Source organism: Protopterus annectens, chromosome 3.part0, assembly GCF_019279795.1.
Source record: "Protopterus annectens isolate FY-2018-M chromosome 3.part0, PAN1.0, whole genome shotgun sequence".
NCBI classification, from domain to species: domain Eukaryota; kingdom Metazoa; phylum Chordata; order Ceratodontiformes; family Protopteridae; genus Protopterus; species Protopterus annectens.
In genome coordinates, this window is record NC_056731.1 from 1,127,729,756 (window position 1) to 1,127,750,863 (window position 21,108).

General features: G+C 39.3%; 1 protein-coding gene across 1 annotated transcript in view; it reads right to left on the reverse strand.

Annotated features, from left to right (window-relative positions):
- The window catches only part of RMC1 (regulator of MON1-CCZ1), a 1,444,591-nt gene that overhangs the window by 558,141 nt on the left and 865,342 nt on the right, over positions 1 to 21,108 (reverse strand). The window contains exon 13 of the mRNA XM_044065362.1: positions 14,422 to 14,550. Within this exon, the coding sequence (XP_043921297.1) occupies positions 14,422 to 14,550 (129 nt within the window). The remainder of the gene's footprint in view (positions 1 to 14,421; positions 14,551 to 21,108) is intronic.

Below are 21,108 nucleotides of genomic sequence, written 5' to 3' on the forward strand. Positions count from 1 at the left end.
GAAGATTATGTTTAATAGTATTTTAAAAGGAGAAGCATCCGTATCTTGGAAGAAAGCTGTGGTGGCTGTATTACCCAAACAGGGTGAACACCCATTAGACCCAGCCTCATTAAGACCCATTTCAATTTTAAATCATGATTATAAAATGTTTATGTCCATACTAGCTAAATGAATGGCAAAGGTGTTGCCAAAATTAATAAATATGGAGCAAAGTAGTTTTGTGAAGGGGAAGCAGACATTTTCTATTTGCTTTATATTTAAAGCCATTCACAAAGAAAATAAAGGACTGAGAAATTCAATGATGTAATTGGTATGGTAATCAAGAAAAACTAGCTTTATTTGCAGATGATATTATTTTGCATTTGACAAATCCAGAAAAGGGCATCTTGGTGTAGAACATTTTGAGAAAATTTCAAGTATTTTCAGGATATAAAATTAATGAAGATATATTTCAGCTGTAACCTTTGTTTTATGTACCCACTCATGACTTGATTCAGCAATATCAATACTTATGGGGACATGATAAAAGTTAAGTGGGTAAGTTGATCCTCCCAATAGAACAAGATAGTTTATGATTACCTGAAAGCTCACATACATAACACATATAGTAAAACATGGAGGTTTAGGATTACCTGATTTGAAGGGATATTTTATACCTACACAGTTAATGCTCTTATACATAACACAAGCAGAAATCTACATTTCTAAGTGGAAAAGGATGATGATGAAGTGGGAAGGTGTGGTCATTCAAAAAATAAGGAAAGAGTGGGATTTTGGATGCAGATCCATAAGAAGAACAGCAACAGTCACACAGAATATTATATTATTATATTCATAAAATATCAGAAAGTATACTAAGAACTAAGCCAACATGGTAATGGAGAAAAGAGATTCTGCCAATAGGAATGACAGCAATTAGGGGTAAAGACAATAGGGGGCTGGAATTTACTGGAGGAAGCTGGCAAAGGAACCACGGTACTGGGAACAAGTAATTAGAGAAGGAAAGGTACTGGGAACAAGTAATTAGAGAAGAAAAGGTAATAGAATGGGCAGAGGCCAAGAAGACATTTGGACTGCAGGCTAGAGATTGCCTTCCCTATTAGGGACAGATATCAGAGTACAGGGAAAGAGAAAGGGATAGGGAAATCCTAAATGAAAGACCTGCACTGGTTTTGGGTTTTTAGTTGAAACAGAAGCTGCTGTTAAAAAAGGAATAATTAGTAGCATACAAAATACTGCACAATAACTACATGAGTCAATCAGATAAGGTCAGAAAAAATTAGGGAGAGAGATTAGATAAGCAATTCACAAAAACAATTGAAGAACATATGCCTGTCTTCCAAATATGCAATAAAATATGGAAGATTAAGGATTTCTGCCTGGAAGTGTTTACACAGATACTTCTGCACCCCAAGCAGACTCCAAACAATTTTTCCTCAGGTAGATGGCAAATGTTCTAGGTGTGGTGGGGAAGAAAGAGATGCCTAGCAGCATATGTTGTCAGAGTATAATGAGTTGGCAGACTAACAATTCCCTACAGTGTACTCTGTCAGGAATACCAGGCAATCAAATTAATGCAACTAAGGAAATGATTTTTGAGCTGTGATACGAGACCTGAATTGCTTACACATAGTAATGCTTTGTTACATTTAATTCTGGTGGCTGCCTAAAAAGCACTTACTAGAAAATGGAAATCAAAGTCTGAACCAACCACACTTGAAGTAGTAAATATTGTAACAGAAATAAAACAAGAAATGTGATCTTTAGAACAGGGTCAATATTAGAACACCGAACATTTAAAATGTCACGTGTTCTAATATTGACCCATTTTCAGCAAACGCTGAAAATATCGAAGAAGCAGAAAACCGAATTCTTTCCTAGGGAAAGAATTTGGTTGTCTGCTTCTGTTGCTCCAGTATTTTCAGCGCTCTGTTGGAAAGTTACGTGTCGGGTTCAGGTAAGTGTGCGATTGAGTGCGGGTTAGGTATGTGTACGATTGTGTGGACATGAGGGTTAGGGCGGGCTAGGTGAGTTAGGGTTAGGGCGCGGGTTAGGTATGTGTGCGTTTGTGTGGACATGAGGGTTCGGCCGGGTTAGGTGAGTTAGGGTTAGGGCACGGGTGAGGTGAGTGTGCGATAGTGACGCACCTTAGGGTTAGAGTTTGGGTTAAGGTAAGTGGATAGTTAGTGGTGTATGTATAGTTTAGTGCAGGGTTAGGTGTAAGACTTTAGGTGTGTGTGTGTGGATTGCTATTTGTTTGGTGTGCTTGTGTTGTGTTGTGTGTATGTGTTTTGGAACAGCAAATTTTTCCCCAGGAAAAAATTTGCTGTTCTGAACATTTGATGTTTGGTATTTTTGATTGGTAGGGTTCGATATTAGAACACTCGACATTTTGAATGTTCGGTGTTCTAATATAGACCCTTAGAACAGGCTGGGAGTACATTACATAGAAGAAAATGGAAATTGTGGGAACAATACATGAAAAAAATGTTTTGGAGGAGGAATGAGGTTTAACAGAAGGTACAAACTGAACAATATACATAATGCTAGTTTGACTAATACTGTATACAACAATATATGTGATTTATAACATTTGTAAATATGAACTTTTTAGTATGGTTTGATTACTTTTATATAAATGCAAGTTTACCTATGTCACAAGTGATAATTCAATAAAGGCATTTACAAAATCAGAGAAAGTTAGAAAACTAGGGAAGAGAGACTGGAAAAGCAATTTCCAAGGGAACAATGGGAGGGCATATTTAAGGCCCCCAAGTATGCAACAAAGTCCAGAAGGTTTAGCATTTTTACTTGGAAGTGTTTGCATAGTTATTTTTATACCCCAAGCAGGTTACAAATAATTTTTCATCAAGCAGACAGCAAATGCTGGAGGTGAGATGGGGAAGAAAGATTGGGAACATGTTTTGGTGTAGACTTTAAACATTTTACTACATAGCACTCCATTAAAAACACTGACAAAAATGGTCGTAATTAAGGAAATTAATCTTTTTGAGCTGGGGACACAGGATCTTAATTACGTAAACATAGTAAGGACTTGTTATGTTTAACTCTGTTAGCTGCCAAAAACTGCTAAAAAATGGAAATCAAATTCTAAAACCAACTGTATTTGAAGTACTGAATACCTTAAAAGAGATAAAAGAACATGTACAGACAGCTTTAAAAAAAGGAAGGAGCATCTTACAAAGAAATAAATGGAAGTTGCATTAATAATACATTCAGAACTATGTTCAGGAAGTGGAGTGATGTTTAAGGATAGGCAGGAATTGAGAGATTTATGTAATGTTGGACTGAAAGTTGTTATAAAGAAAGAAAACATGGAATGTATAATGTGCATAAATGGAAAAAAATGTTAATATGGTTTGTTTTATTTTCTAATAATCTACGTGTGCCAGTGCCGTAAGTGATATTTTAATAAAGGAAAAAGGTAGCTACACGTAAAATAATTTCTTAACAGCATTTCTAGCCAAGTTTTCACCATATAAATTGCATACTATAAAGTATTTTAGTTGGTCTTTTATGTGATAAAGTTGAGTTTTTAATAAAATCTGGAACAAAAGTTCCTGTTAAAAAGGGATAATTAGTAGAGTATTTAAAATATTGCATGATAACTACAGGAATCAATCAGAAGAGGTCAGAAAAGATTGGGAAGAGAGGATAGATATGCAATTGACAAAGAAGCAATGGGAGGACATATGTATGCAGATATGCAACAAAGTCTAGATTTAGGATTTTTGCCTGGAAGTGTTTGCATAGATACTTTTATACCCAAGCAGACTCCAAAGAAGTTTTCCTCAGGTGGATGGCAAATGTTGGAGGTGTGATGGAGAAGAAAGAGATAAACAGGAACATATGTTTTGGGAGTGGAATGAGCTGGCAGACTTTAACAATTCTCTACAGAGTACTCTGTCAAAAATACTGGGCGAGTAAATGCGAGTAACTAAGGAAATGATTTTATTGAGATTGGATACAGGATCAGGACTGCCTAGACATAGTAAGGTTTTGTTAAGTTTAATTCTGGTGGCTGCCAAAAAAGCAATTACTAAAAATAGAAATCCAAATCTAAACCAACTATACTCCAAATAGTGAATATTGTAACAATGATGAAAGAACAGGAAGTGGGATCTTTAGAAAAAGGTAGGAGTAAATTACATAGAAAAAATGGAAATTGTGGGAACAATACATGCAAAAAATGTTTTGCAAGAATGGGGTTTAGGAGAAGGCAGGAACTGAATAACTTATATAATGTTGTTAAGATTATATGATATATAATGATATAGGAGATGTACAATGTTTGTAAATGTGAAGTTGTTAATATGGTTTGCTTAGTTTTATATAAATGTAGGTTTGCTACTTCACCAAGTGATACTTCAATAAAGGCCTTTAAAAAAATAAGAGGGTATAAAGATATGGTGTGATACTTTAAGGAAGGTGTATTTCTGGGAATACCTCCAGAAAGGGATTGAAAAATAAGATGGGATCAATTCTCAACAGAGGGGTTAGGTATACTCAAACACAGAGCCGTGTATGAAATTTATGGGAAAAACAGAAGAGATATAAAGAGAACTGCTGTATTAAAACCTGAGCTAATAAAAATCTTGACAGGGGCAAGATCCGAAGAGGTGAGTAGACAGGTGCTACTGAGTAAATATATAAAGCATTAATTCAAGACAGATGGAAGGAAAAATGGAGTCAGAGCAAATTTTGGCAAAAAAGATAGGTAGAGACACGACACAAGATGTCTGCCATGAAATCTGTCAGAAGCTTACATCAGCTACCAGATCTAGGAAATTTAAAAGTTTCTGCTGGATATGTCTGCATGAGTATTTTTATACTCCAGATAGGCTACATAAGATGTTCCACATGTTAGCCCAAACTGTTGGAAATGTGACGGTAATGTAAAAGGAGACTAGAACTATATTCTCTGGGACAGTAAAAAAAAAAAAAGAGACAACGACAAGAAGGGTTTACAAGTGTTAATTCAAATCATATTAGGAACTAACTATGAGCTAACAAAAGCAAGCATTTGCCTAAAGTGGATTGAAGGGGTCAAGGTGGGAGACCACATGAATGCAGTAGCTATTCCAGTGCTAATTTTGATACAAAATTACATAACTGGAAAATGGAAGTCACCCAAAGAACCTAGAATTGCTGATGTCTTGCAGCTGATGACAGACCTAGACACTACAGAAAGAGAAGGAATAATGGTCAATTTTAAGTTAATTACATTTGAGTCAATGACATTTTTGAGAAACAGGTAAGACTGAGTGGCAAATTAGAAGGGCTAGTGCAACAGAGATGGAGTAAATTAGGATTTTTTAATAGAAATGTAGTCTTCAAGTGGGTTAAAGGGCATTCTAGTTTTATTTAAAATACCAACGTTAAGAAATCTCATGGTTGCAAATGTAAATTATGGGTTGAACTTCCTGTATAAACAGTGATGCCTTTCTCTTATAACTCATTTTCTATAACCTAAAGAGGCCAACCACCAGAATGATAATCTACATAAAATATGTGGACATTATTTGCATTTTTTAAAGAATTCAATAAGGCAGCAAAAGTAAAAATAAAGAGGTTCTCCCATTCGATTCTCAGCTGGAGCGCCTTTTCTGTGGAGTCTGCATGTCCTCCCCATGGTCGGAGTGACGCTAAAGACATGCAGGTAGGTGCGAGCATAAATGGACATGCCTTCTTTGAAGGTTGGGCGTCGGGCTGGCAACTCGGCACCGTAAAAATCCACTGCCAATCATGAGCGGACCGGAGTTCTGCTGTGGCGACCCCTAACCAGGAAAAGCCGAAAGTGACTGAGCAGAAGCATTTGATGGCACTTGCAACAATGTAGTTTTACAAATAGTCAGAAGACACAACATTCTCTCTCTCTCTCTCTTTCTATGTCTCACTCTGTTTCTCTCAATGGAAGAGATAGTAAAAAAAAAAGAACCAGGTGCATTTCTAGACAAGACTTCCTTCCAATATCTTTACTAGGCAGAAATGACTGCAAGTTTTCTACCACTGTAGTCTCCTGTCCCACTTTTTTATTTTTACTCATAACAGAAGAAAGTACTCCACATGTAGTTTTACCAGTAAATGTACAATGAAATTCGTATCTCCTGGGCATATCTGGAATACATTTCCTGCATGATGCAATCCAGCATTCCAGTGTCCATTCCTGAAAATTATTATTTTCAAATCCTTTTCAGCTCATGAGCCTGCATTATTTATGTTAAATCCCAGCTGCCAGCCATGTACTCAGGAAAAGCAAAGCTGGCCAGCTCTTGGATGGAGAAGAATTAAAGAAGGGGAAGAGAGGGACATGAATAGCAGCTAAACAAAAATAATTCAGAATAGAATTAATACAATATGTACAAACCATGGTAATATATGCCCTTGGATTTGTTCTGAAAAAAAGTATTTAATATAAATCAGAGATAATTACTGGCAATTATGGAAAGTTACAAATAACTTTGTTATATACTCCGGTATAAGTAATGCAAGATTTAGCAATGGTTGGTGCAGTTTGGTCATAGGAGCAAAGCCCAACTTACCAAACAAAGCAAGTTTTGGATAAACCTGACTTTTGATGCCATTTAGTCAAGTCTACCTCTCTGGGACCTCAAGGATGTGAGCAGACCAGGCCTGATTATAAATGATATGGACAAAACAGAAGTTATGTACTTACCATAACTTGGTATCTGCTCCTCCCTCTCCCATGATTCCTCAATCCTCTTCAAACCCTCAAATAGAGTTTGCTGCCCCTTCCTCAAGATGGCTATCCCAAAGGTAATAGATATACAAAGAAAGAGACCCACTGGAGCCCAAACTAGGAACCAGTGGGTTCTGCAATTCTCTCGATCGCTCTCAGTTCTACCAGGAAGGGGGAAGGAGGGTGGGATGTGATGCATAATGAAACTGGACAACACAGATGGCAAGTTATGGTAAGTACATAACTTCTAATCTGATGTTGTCTATTTCATTATGCATCTCGAATGGGACAGACTTCCCAGCAACCCAACCTCTGGGAGGACATCAAGGAAGGATATGCCTGAGCACCGCGGAACCTAAGGATGCCTTGTTCCTGGAAATAATGTCCAACTTATAGTGTGATACAAACGTATGACATGTGGCTCAAGTAGCTGTGGTGTAGATTTCATCAAGTGGAGCTCTAGACAAAAAAGCTGATGAAGTTGAACATTGATCTAGTAGAGTGGGCTATTACTGGATGGGAAAGTTGCTTGCCTTGCTTAGAATAAACTCTAGAGATACACTCCATAATCCATTGGGCTAATGTAACCTTAGACAAAGCCTGGCCCAACTTATTTGGCGAAAAGGCAATGAACAACTGCTCAGATTTTCTGGGAGGTCTAGTTCTATGTAAGCAGAAATGCAACTGTCTGTGAACATTCAAGGAATGCAGCATATATTCACCTTTATTGAAGTAATTAGGGGAAAATACAGGCAAGTGGATGGTCTGGTTAATGTTGATCTCCGAAGCCATCTTTGGTATGAATGAAGGATTCATCCTGAGAGACTATCTTTAAAGAAGGTTATGTACAATGGTTGAGAAGACAGAGCTTGTAATTCTGACTCTTCTGGCTGACGTAGTAGCCACAAGAAAGGCCTTCTTCCACAACAGATACTTTACCTCACAAGAGCTCGCAGGTTTAAAGGGTTTCTGGATGAGTCCCTGCAGTAACAATGTAAGATTCCAAGGGGGAGAAGGATATTTAATTGGAGGCCCAAGATGAAAAACCCCTTTTAGAAAGGCCCGACAGAGTTTGGAAGTGGAAAGGACAGAGGGAAAACCAACTCCCCTCCCCACATAGAAATTCATGATGGCAATGAGTTGCACCTTTATGATACAAAAACTAGCTCCGTTCTGGAAAAGCAAGCTAAGGAATATAAGAACATACGAGACTGAAGCCAAAAAGGGGTCAATATTCCTTTGCGAGGCCCAGAAGGAAAACTTCTTCCACTTGCTATCATATATTTTCTTGGTGGAGGGCTTTTGAGAGGCAAGAATTATTTCGCAGACTAGGGAAGCTAACCTGGACTTTAGCAAAATCACTGGAAGTGGAGAACCCAAGCGGTTTGTTTGAGGGATCAGAGCTTGGGAATCTGTAATTCTGACATATGGGAAATCAGATCCTGTCTGGGATCCAGTATCCATGGAGGATATTTGCTGTGAGACCGCAGGAAGGGGACTTGTACCTGATGAGGCCAGTGAGAGGCAATGAGGATTGGTCTTCAACCTGCTGTCTTTCTGTAGAACTTTGGGAATAAGGGGAATTGGAGGATAAGCAAAAAGTAGACCTGGAGGCCAATCATGGACTAGAACATCCCTTGGTGCCTCCCCCATAGGGGGATCAGAGTGAAGTACGTGCTGCACTTGTTCAGGGGAGGGGCAAAGAGATCACAGCAAGGTTAGCCACAACGGTTGAATATCTGCTTCGCTACTGACTGGTTAAGGGACCATTCGTGAGGACTTAATATCGAACTGCTCAGACTGTTGGATTCCCCTGGGATGTGTGCTGCAATGAGAAAGTGGTTTGAAGTGATCGTCCATTCCCAAACCCTCATAGCCTCTCTGCACAGAGGGTAAGAATGTGTTACCCCCTTCTTGTTGATGTACCATACCAACGACATATTGTCTGTCAAAATTGCAACTGTCCCCAGAGGAAGGCAGTCCTGAAAGGCTTGCAATGTGAGAAGAACCATGCTCATCTCCAGAATGTTTATGTAAAATTTGGTCTCTGTGGAGGACACCTGCCTTGGACCATCTTTCCCTGAAAATGCCCCCCACCCCAACAGGGAGGCATCTGTGGTCACCGTGGCCAAAGGAGTGGGGGAGAATGAAGGGTCTGCCGAGATGAAGGTCATCTGTAGGCATCCACCATTGCAGGTGATGCCTGCAAATTGAAGTAAGCTTAACCAAGGTTGGTAATGGGTGGCACCGAATAGACCATTGTACTGCCAGGGTCCACTGGAGAACCCGCATGAAAAACCTGGCTAAGGGGACTCGAAGAATGGCAGCTGACATGGAATCTAGGGCCATGAGGACTAGGTGAGCTGGAGGAGATGAAGTGTCTAGCAGACATTGAACCTGCTGTCACAGAGAAATTATTCTCTGTAGGGTAGGGCTGCAATTTGGGTGATTGTGTTCCACTGTGTCCCAATAAATTCAATATCCTGTACTGGGGTCACTTTGGATTTTGCCATGCTCACTGTGATTTTTAGGTGGCGAAGCATATCCTGAATCATGGGCAGTAGCTGATGCCTTGTGGGTGCCATTAGGAGCCAATCGTCCAGGTAGGAAAACACCTGGAATCCTTGCAGACAGAGTTGCGCTGAAACTACTGCCATGCATTTGAACACCCTGGGGGGGGGGGGGGCAGCAGTGAGGTCAAAGGGCAGTGCTCTGAACTGGTAATGGCTGACCCCCAGCCAAAAGCACATATACCTCCTGGAGCGCCTGTCTATTTTGATATGACAATATGCATCCTGGAGATCTACAGAGCACATCCAGTTATCCTTGCACAGGAGCAGCAGAATGGACTGTACCACAACCATGCAGAACTTCAACTTCTTGACAAATAGATTCAAACTGCTCAGATCAAGGATGGGTCAAAGGTCCCCATCTTCTCTGGCACCAAAAGGAAGCATGTGTAAGTTCTGCATCCTAGTTGTTTGGTCGGGACCAGCTGGATGACTCTTTTGTCTAGAAGTTTTTGTACTTCTAGAAGGGCAGTCTCTCTCTGACTGGATGGCATGTCAGGGAGATGCTCCTTGGTGCTGAGAGGAGGAAGGGAAAAGGGGCTACAGTAACCTCTGGAAATTATGTTTAACACCCAGGCGTCGTTTGTTATGTCTTTCCAGGCTTCTGGATGTAAGGATAGTCTGGCACCAACTGCCTTAAAAGTAGGACAGCTGAGCATCTCTAAAAGGGTCTGTCAGAGAAGCGTTTTCTGAAGCCCTGGTTTTATGGACCCCACCTTCCTCTAGGGCAGCGTCTACCATTGAATCCTCTCCCTCTGCCTCTTGAAGAGGATTCATCTTGCGAATCAAAAAAAGGCCCCTAGGATTTATGGAACCACATCTTCTTCCCACACACCTTTGGTTGCAGGAAAAGGTCCATTGGAGGGGAAGAAAACTTGACCCTCATGGCAGACAATGTCTTGCCTTCCTGTTCACTGAGTGCAAGTGTCTCCTTAATTGATGGTCCGAACATGGAGGAACAGTGAAAGGGGGCATTAATAAATGATGCCTTAAAGGGGTCCGCAAACCCGCACAGTCTCATCCAAGCATGTCTCCTGAGGGCTATGCATGAACCAGCTGCTCGAGAGGGTCTCTCCACAGCATGGGAGATTAACCAAATCAAGGAGTTAGCACTACAAGCTATAGTGTTCAGCTGAATGGAAACCTTCTTGAAGTTGTCCTCCAAAAAGGAGTCTAGGTGCTTCCTTCTGTACCGATGCTTCCGAGGGACCTCCTCAGTGGAATACTCTGGGGAGGATTTGGAAGACAGAGGAACCCCTTGCTGAGAGGTAGTCTGGAGGTTCTCTGGGAGGGGCTGACCATGGATCAACGAATGAGAGCAAATCTTTGATCCACATTGGATTGGATTGGGTTGGGTCTGGCAGTTGGGGGAATCATGTCTCGTGGTGTCAAGAAAGCCCTCTCTTCCACCTGAAATGCTGGGAGAACCTGCCCTCCCCACCCAGAGGGCAAAGCCCCTAAGGGAGAAAAGGATGAGGCAATCCTGGATCTGACATCAACAGAAGGCACAGCCCCAACTGTTGAAGGTAGAGGCCCCCAGAGAAAGGCATGGCTCCAAAAAGGTCAGAGCAGTCACCAACCTGAGGACCCAGTGTTAACACACCTGGACCTGCTCTGCTCCAATGGAATTGAGGCCCAGCCGGTCTGGGACATTGTCAGAATTGGGGAAAGAGATTTCCCATGATCCAATGCTGATCTACTCGGGAGGTACTAGGCCCTGCAGCTCCGAAGCCGAGGACTGGATCAGAGGAGAAGGCTGCAATAATTGGGGTCGGAGTTCTCATGGATCCAGCATGGATCGGAGAAGGCAAAATCCCCAGCTGGATCTGGGCTTTGAGGAAACAGCACATGTCAGAGTGGGAGAGCCGAGAGGATCGAGAAGACAGGGAGAAATGAGTCGACAGAACCGGTGACATGCTTGGCCAGGTGGTCATTTACTAGAAAACGGAAATCAAAATTGAAACTAACTGTAACTGAAGTATTGCAAAGGAGATAAAAAAAAACTGAAAGTGATATCTTTAGAAAAGCGACAGAGAAAATTACACAGAAATACAATACATTAAGAACAGTGTTCAGGAAGGGAAGTGAAATTTAAGGGAAGGTGGTAATTAAGCAAGATATGTTATATTGGAGCGAATGTTAATTATTAAAATCTAAACTGCATGCAAATAAAGGAAATGTTTGTATGATATGGTTTCTTCTCTGTTACTTTGTGTGACTTACATCACTTAAGAGAAACAAGTTATGTTTAATAAAGATGTTTAAAGAAGCCTCTCTTACAAACAGCATCTTCATATAGTAATTAACTGCCAAAATGGATTTCAGCCTTTGTTCAAAATCTCAGTAGCATGATATGTGACAATTGACTATCTTTATTCATACAGACAAAGGATTTCTTACAGTGGTTGTTTTTTTACTGTTCTAAGGCATCTTCTGATTTAGCTGACCATTCTTTATTTAATAAGGGTGGGTTTAGCTGATGTGTTTTAGCACTGACCCAGGCACAAAGGTAACATACAGAACAGGAAGCAGTAAAAGCAGGTTTTCTTTACATTGTACAAAACAGTAACTGTACAGACAAACTACAGAACATGTACAATACTTACATACATAAAAATCTAACAAGGACACAAACATGCTGTGCGAAGTTCTCTAGCAGATGCAGCAATTAAAGACTTTTGTAGAGAATGGTTTGTATGGATCTGACAAGTGCAATGAGAAAATACTGATAAAATGAATCTGTCCTTGCTTAACAGTATTTTACTCTACTTTAATCAAAGGGTTTGAATTTAAAGAGAAGAAATGTCAAGTAGGAATGCTACATTAAAAAAAACTATTTATAAAGGCAAACATATGAGGTGAAACACTTTAGCATGAGGGCTGTAATACAGATTTAGCTGTGATGTACAACTGTCCATAAAGACACAACAGTCTTCAAGATGCTAATCTTCACTTTCTCACTGACTTTTATTTATTTATTTTATTTAACATTTGTTTACCAGGAAAGTCCGACTGGGAACGAGCCAATTTTCAGCGAAGGCCCAGGGAGAAATGGTCCAGATGCATGTCTTTGTACCGTGGAGGAAACCAGAGCATCCAGGAAAAACCTACATGAATGCATGGAGGACATGCAAATTCTGCACAGCCGAGAATCGAACTGGAGAACCTCTTGCTGTGAGGCGACAACATTAACCTCTGCACCACTGCGCCGTCCATTTTTTTTATTCTGATGAACTTCTCAATGGTTTCTTGGTATTTCTCTCTCCCCTCCTTGTCCCTACCAAAAAGATGCAAACCAGTCCTCAACTAAAATTAACCTTCTAAATACGAGAGACAATTTGGCACCTCAAAGGCAAACTGTCTTCTCTGGTTACACTTTAGTACTGCAGTCTTGGCAATATTGGGATGTTAGTGTAACAGTAGCAGGAAGATGTAAATGTGCATCATAAACATGCCAGCAACTGGGAGTTATGACTCAAAGCGCAGTATCATTCTTTAAGATGGCATTACTAGCACTAAATCCCCTGCCAGAATGAAATCTCAAATCCAATCCACTCAAAAGGTAATGTCACTCACATATTCTAGATCAAACAGGAACTTGGAGCCACAAGCCAATGTATATCAAAATACAGGAGAGTAAAAGATAAGTCTTGGAGATCCCCAGCTGGGCCTCAGAGGTTTAGAGGCTTCAACTAAGAATGGAAAGGCACCCCCAATGGATCAGAACTTTATATGAGAGAGACATAGTTCTCAATGCAGAGTGGCTATATCTGTGCTTGTGAAGATGAGGAATTAGAAAATACAGTAAAATATGGTTGCAGCAGCAGGAAGTAGAGAAACACAGAAAAAAGGAAAGCTTCCTCTCATTTCTCACAGATTTCATATTTTACTAGTAAACCACCTGATTAGGATGAAGTAAACAACGTGGATCACAGCTCAGAATCAGCCTGCCAATTAAGAGGTCATCCTCTCTTCCTGAAAGGGATGTTAATTCTTCCAACAACTCAGAGAACTTACTGCATGTGAGACTTGTGAGGTGAAAGAATCATTGTGTCCACTGAAGTATAAAGCTAAAGAGGAAGGGATAAAGGACAAATGCACATCCTAGCCTTAGAATCATGTGACTAGTGTCTGCTTCCAAATGTGAAGTATCCCTGCCTCATTTTTGTCACAGATTATCAAAGTAGGCTGCTGCACAGAAAAGAAACATTAACAGGATACAAAGTTGGCTTGAAGTCCAAAGCAGAAAATTATAAAACACAGTGCTTCAAGTAAAACAGTTATGGAAAGGGCACACACACATGAAAATAATTTTTTTTTAAGTTGGTATCAACAGACCCAGAAGAAACAGAATACCACCTTATTAAACATATACAGTAATGAAAACAAACCGTAAAATAATGCCCCTAACATATGTTCTTACTTTGGTAAAAAGTTAGAAGAGAAAATATACCCTCTCTTTCAAACTGTTTTGCCAACAAGACATGAATCGTGCTGACAAAGCATTAAGGTGCTATCTTAAATGAAAGATGAAGGTTTCAGAAACATAAATGTGAAAGCATATATCAAGAAACTGAAGTAAACAAAGCAAGCTGTTGTTCTTCTTTTGGCTTTTCCTGGTTAGGGGTCGCCACAGCGGAACTCCAGTCAGCTAATGATTGGCAGTAGATTCTTTTTTATGGGTGCCGAGGTGCCAGCTCGATGCCCTACTTTCAACGATGGCACGCCCATTCTACGCATGTCTTTCGAACGCCACTCGACCGCAATAAATCCACAAATTCTTGCTACAGTGCTTTTAACACACAAGGCTAAATGATATTAGATAGCAGGGTGAATTCATTAGTGATTGATTTTAATTATCAACTACTTATATTATGATATATCACAAAGTACTTACAGCTTGCTATCCACAACTACTTAGAGAGACATGAAGCAAACAAGAATGGTTAAATAAAAAAATTAAATTGAAATAATTAAAAAGAATTTAAATAAGTAATACAAGTCAAATCCGAGATATGCATATTTGTAAATAGTGAAACTATTTTATTTAAATTCATTCCTTGGTCTAGCAAGCTGCATTATCCATACAATGATGCCTAACTACTTATGAATAAGCTAATGTACACTTACATTGCAGACAAACAGACAATATGACCATTTTACACTCTTTGCGTTGGAGTAAGAAGTCTATCAGTCTTCCCTTATCCTGCAATAGGTTCACAACTGGCTGAAGCTTGATCTGGAGACGCCACTGATAGCCTGGCAAAAATACAAATCGTAAAGGACTTGATGAGTATGGAAAAAGCTACCTATATATTGCATAGCTAACTGTATAAGGACTGATACATACTTACAATGTGAAAAACAAACATGCTTTTATACAGAAATTTTCACAGGTATAGTTTAGTTACAAACTGAAATCAGTAAGTAGTTCAAATCAATTATCGAATGAGGCTATTTGGGGAATAAAGTCATCATAAGAATCTCATTTTTACCAGTACCATTCAGCCACATAACATATGCTATATACATATTTTCTAGCCCTCACTGAATGCAGTATAAAACACTCAACTCCTGCTTATACTAGAATGAAAATCATTACTACTCTTGGTGACAGTACAACTATTTGCAAAGTTTCTTCCCAACTATGCCCTTAAGAAGACCTTTAAACAAACAGCAAGTCAAAACCACTCCCAAATCATAATGCACATACAGAATTAAGGGGTGTTTTTATTTTCTTAGTTTGCTACAGTAAGCTAACCATCACAAAAAATATATCCCATTAACAGATTAATTTGAATCTTTTCTAATTTGAATTTTATTCTCTCAACTAGCTAGTGAACACATGGTAAATGGGTTCCCCAAATATAGTTATATATGTGTGTGGATCCCATCAGTTGATAAGAGTTTTTAGAAACTCGAAATTTATATCGGTGAGATGATATGATCGCTTCTCTGAAAACTCGAAGCTTTTGAATGGATACTGTTGTACAGTGAGGATCAGGAAATTTACCATTTTCCTCAATGTAGTGCAATCTCAGAGTTTGTATATTTAATTTGCAGGGGGTGTGGGGGGCTTGCCCCAATGCAAAAATATTTTAAAAAGATTGATTTTTGTGGGGTTTTTTGATGTTTGAGCTTTCAGAAATTCAACATCGTCTCACCGATATGAATTTTGAAATATTGAAAACTCGATCTAGTGACACAGATCCATATATATGTATATATTTGTGACCCAGCTGCTGAATACATAAGTTACTGAGTACTGCTATAATCTATATAGTATGGTGGAGACTAACTGTTGGTGTTGCGTTAATGGAGATGGAAGGGTTGCATGTTACTGTATCCTAGGTAGTATTGTGTTGGGACAGCTTTCCCACGGTTCACAGAGTGACAGATGATAATAAAACCAATTTAGTTTTTTTTAAACATACCTTTACTGAATTATCACTTGTGACATAGGCAGATTTACATTTATACAAAAGTAATCACACTGTATTAACAAATTAACATTTACAAACATACTTCACATATATTGCTATATATCATGTAACAAACAAGGCACTGACTGTCAGATCATTAGAAGAGAGGATGCTCATGCTTTGTAAGCACCAGATTTTCTTACTTAGGTAGTGAGTTAGAGTTTCCACACAGTGTAGATTTTTTTTCCCCAACCGCAATGGATCGAACACCCTTAAGCTAATACTTTGTTGTGTGTGCACACCCTTAAACTAATACTTTGTTGAAGCACCTTTTGATTTAATTACAACATTCAGTCTTCTTGGGTAAACACCTGCCAACAATTAGAGAGACTCTGATTAACCTCAAATAAAGTTCAGCTGTCCTAGTAAGATTTTCCTGGCATTTACTCAGTTGCCTGCTACAGCAAAAGCCATGGTTCACAGAGAGCTTACAAAGCATCAAAGGGATCTCATTGTTGAAAGGTAACAGTCAGGAGAAGTGTACAAAACATTTCTACATTATTGGATATATCCTGGAACACAGTGAAGACAGTCATCACAAAGTGGAGAAAATATGGGACAACAGTGACACTGCAAAGAACTGGACGCCCCTCCCAAAGACAAGATGAAAACTGGTCAGGGAAGCTGCCAAGAGACCTACAGCAACACTGAAGGAGCTGCAGGAATTTCTGGCAAGTACTGGTGGTGTACTACATGTGACAATCTCCCGTATTCTCCATATGTCTGCACTATAGGGTAGGTTTGCAAGATGGAAGCTTTTTCTGATATAGAAAAACATCCAGGCCCAGCTAAAATTTGCAAAACAATACAGCAAGTCTCCCAAAAGCATGTGGGAAACTATGTTATGGTCTGATGAGACCAAGGTTGAAATTTTTGGCCACAATTCCAAAAGAAAGGTATGTTTGGCACAAAAACAACACTTCACATCACCAAAAGAATACCATCCCAACTGTGAAGCATGGTGGTAGCAGTATCATGCTTTTGGGTTGCTTTTCGTCAGCTGGAACTGGGGCTTTAGTCAAGGTGGAGGGGAATTATGAACAGTTCCAAACACTAGTCACTTTTGGCCCAAAACCTTCAGGTGTCTGCTAGAAAGCTGAAGATGAAGAGGAATTTCAACATGACAATGACCCCAAGCATACATCCAAATCAACAAAAGAATGGCTCCACAAGAAGAAAATTAAAGTTTTGGAATGGCCCAGCCAGAGCCCAGACCTAAATCCAACAGAAAATCTGTGGGGTGACCTGAAGAGGGCTGTGCACAAGATATGCCCTCACAATCTGACAGATTTGGAGGGCTTTTGCAAGGAAGAGAGTGGGCAAATACTGCCAAGTCAAAATGTGCCATGATGATAGACTCCTACCCAAAAAGACTGAATGATGTAATTAAATCAAAAGGTGCTTCAACAAATTATTAGTTTAAGGGTGTGCACACTTATGCAACCAGCTTATTGTACGTTTTTTATTTTTTATAATTTTCCCCTAACAGATTTGTTTGTTTTTCAATTGAATTGTACAGGGTACAGGTCACATTAAATGTGGGAAAAGTTTTGAAATTATTTATTATTGTCTCATTTTTTATATCACAAAAATCTGGCATTTTCACATAGGTGTGTACACTTTTTATATCCACTGTAGCTGTAGAAAGCAGATTGTTACCATTTTCAGAGCAGAAGAGCTATGGTTCTCTGTGAGGTCACTACTTTCACAATGTAGATGAGAATGATGGGAAAGACAGAAATGATAGGGGGCACTGGAAATTGCACAAAACAAGAGGGCTATATGTGCCATGTAGGTTTATTGGTTGAAAAAAGTCAATAATTTGAAATGTTGAAAATTTTATGAAAAAAAAAAGAAATGTAAATAGGTAAATCAATAAGGCTATGATTATGATGTCAATGATGATTTTGGATACATGATGCTTGACAACTGTGTGTTAGATAAAGCTGTGTTCAAAATGTATGTAGCCATCTTTCCCTTTTAGTTTTCTGCAAGCAAGTCAAACAGAGTCTCCACAGAGCAATACATAATCAAAGATATGCATTAATAAGATCATCCAACAGGTTGAAACTGCCACAATGAAACAAAACTGCAGAAAATGACACTTCAATATATTCATCACACGGTTTACTATCAAAATGTCGAGGTGACTTTCCTCGACCATTTACAACCCCGACCAGGAACAATGAAATAAAATTGCGACACTTGCTTAGAATGTAGATTCCTTCAATGGAAAGAATTGACATTTGACCACTTGCTATCCTGAAAAAACATCCACTATGAACCGGAAAATGTCTTACCATTTTGCAAGGGGCAAGCCCCCGCTCCCTGCACCCCATGTGAGGGGCTGCACCCCCCACATCTCCTGCTACTTATATATTCTAACTCCAAGATCGGACAACAGTGAGGAAAAAGGGTACTTTTCTCGATCCCCACTGTAGTGCGATGCCTTTCAAAACACCGATGCTCAAAACTATGAATACAATCTCCTTATTGACATTTCACAGTCAACAGGAATCGTGTTCGTAGTTTTGCCTCTCTGCTGCTTCGTGTTCATCCTTCCAAGTGTCGAGGAAAGTCACCTCAAGATTTTGATTGTAAGCCTCATCACACTACGTTTCGCTTGAAACCAGGGGGGCTTATATTTTATGGGCGGTTATATTTGTCTTTATGGAGCTATTCTGGATTCTCCAAGCACTCTGTGCTAACTACTTGGTAGGCAGACTCAAGACTTATGAACTAGATCACAAAGAGACACACGTGCTTCCTGAAAGGTTAAAACTGCTAGCCCTGACATGTCCTCATTTATTTTAGGCACTGCCATTTCTTTAAATGCAACAGGTGCTTTTAATGGAGCAATGCTGTGTAGCTCCTTGCCCAAAATAGGGGCATGAGCAGTAGCCAGGACCCCCCCCCCCCCGAGTGGATGTTGTTGGGCAAATACAGGTGTTTATACAGAGAATGAAATTAAAGTTCAGCTCAGATGTATGCCTTTTTGCCTCTTAGGTATGCCTTAAGCTACTAGCCATCCAGTTGCTAGAATTACCTGCACTATCTTGTAGTGATAAGTGACTTCCAAATGAGAATTTCAATCACCAGGCACGTTTGTTTTGATTCTGATTATTTTCACAACAGAAAAGGCTAATCTTGTACTAAACAGCTCAAACATATAATTTAGAATCCAAATGCAAACTAAATAACTCAAAAACTAGTAAAAACAAAGTCCACCAAGTGAGATTAGAGCTTTCGTTTACTAAAATGAGCACACTTCATCAAACCAGGTCTGATGAAGTTTGCTCATTTTAGTAAACAAAAGCGTTAACGTCACTTGGTGGACTTGGGAGTGTTTTTCGCTTTTTTTGTTTTTACTTATATAATTTAGAACCACATGGATATGACAAGTAAAGGAGATAAAGCACTTGTCAGATGCCCAGATGACAAAACATTTCAAAATTGCTAAATATGTAGCCCTAACAGAATCATTGCAGGCTGCAAGAACAATTTTCATTCCTCCTTCAAAATTCCAAATCTGAAACCGCTACAGATTTCAGGAGTAAAACACCAAAACGGCACATCAGAAGACTTATCAAAGACTGTGATTTCTGTAAATAACTTCATTACAGGTGGAAATGGGAATAGTAGGATACAAAAAGCTGCTGAATAAAGAAAACGTGCCTAGTTCAAAGAAAAGCTATCACTTTGAGATTTCTTTGCCTGAATTTTTATGAGAAAGAAAAGTGGTAAAAGGGCACAGATCAACCTCCCACTTCTTGAAACAAGCACCTCATCTGAACAACAGTCTCGAGCATCAGGCCAAAGACAGCAGTAATGACAGAAATGTGTGTTCCCTACTGATGCAAAAAGGTCTACATCCTGATGAATCTCATGAGAAAACAGGCAAACACCTTAGGATGAAGACTTCCCTAAGGGACAATGGAGCATGAATCAAAGCATCCAGGACTTGACTAAAAACACAAGGTATTCACAGGGATTGAAAATGACACATCTTGGATGACCCAGTCCTATGACCAGAAGGTGAGAAGCAACAATGTCGAAGACTCAATTTTCTTTATTTTTGATATAGCACATTACTACAGAACAGTTTGGATATAGTCTACGTGGGGGCTAACATAGTTAGAAAATGTCTTGAGGATGTTCCACACTGTCAACTTTTCCAGAAGGTTGATTTAAAGGGCAAAATATGACAGTGGTCACCAGTCACAAATTGAACAATCAGCCAGGGCAGTACCAGAAGCAAAAATAAATGCATCTGTGACAAGGAACAATGACTGAGAAGGCACCTAAAAGGTCAACCCTATTAAGTCTTCATTAGCAATCACCACTTCCATTCCATTTTCATGGGATTCATGACCTGGAAGAAGAAGCAGAAGAGGTCCACAAGATAATGCACCCACTGCACAGACATCTACAACTCAGTTTGTCACATGAACAAGGAATGGGTACTGCCACTACAGCTACTAGCATGAGGCCTAATATATGAAGCATGTGACAGCCATGAAGACCATAGTTCTGTCACATCTGGACAATCTGACCTTCAATGTTAGACGTTCTTTGTTCTGAAAAAGAAAATGGATGTAAGAGTCCAGCTGCTGGTTCAGACAGTCTTAACGTCTGAGAGGGTACAAGTTGGGTTACAGGATAATTCAGCATAATGCTTAAGAGGTGTGTTGCAGGCATAGAACTCCAACCTCCCACATCTCAGAAAGGAAACAACCCAAAAAGTATTTCTACATGCACAAAACTATTTATAAGTAAGTAAACACTGAATTAACATTCCCACAGAACTACTTATAAATAAGTAAACACTGAATTAACATCTCTACAAACTAACTTAATCAAGTTCTCCAAACACATTATAGTATCAGTTTCTGTGATGCCTCCAGACAGCTGTCTTCCATTTTTCTCTCAACTTTTCATGTCTTTCTTAAGCCCTTCTTCCTTTTTCTCTTCAGATAACAAAATGTTACTTTTTTCCTTTTTGCCTCATCTCTAACTCCCGATTTCTCCTCCTGTAATACAGTACTATCCTTTTCCCCAAACATCTCTTCTAACCACTTACTCTTTTTTTGCTTACTGCCCCTTGTTTTCCTCTTCCCTAAATCCTAAATGACTACCATCATTTCACATCTGCTACTAAAATAATATACTACTTGCTTACTGAAAATCAACTAGTATAACTAGTACATCTCCAAATAATATTATTTATATATATAAGGTATATACAATGCATGTAGTATAAAATAAATACATTTTTCATATCTGCAATTTGTATATGTACTAATTCATTACAACACTTCTGTACTCTTAGAATTAG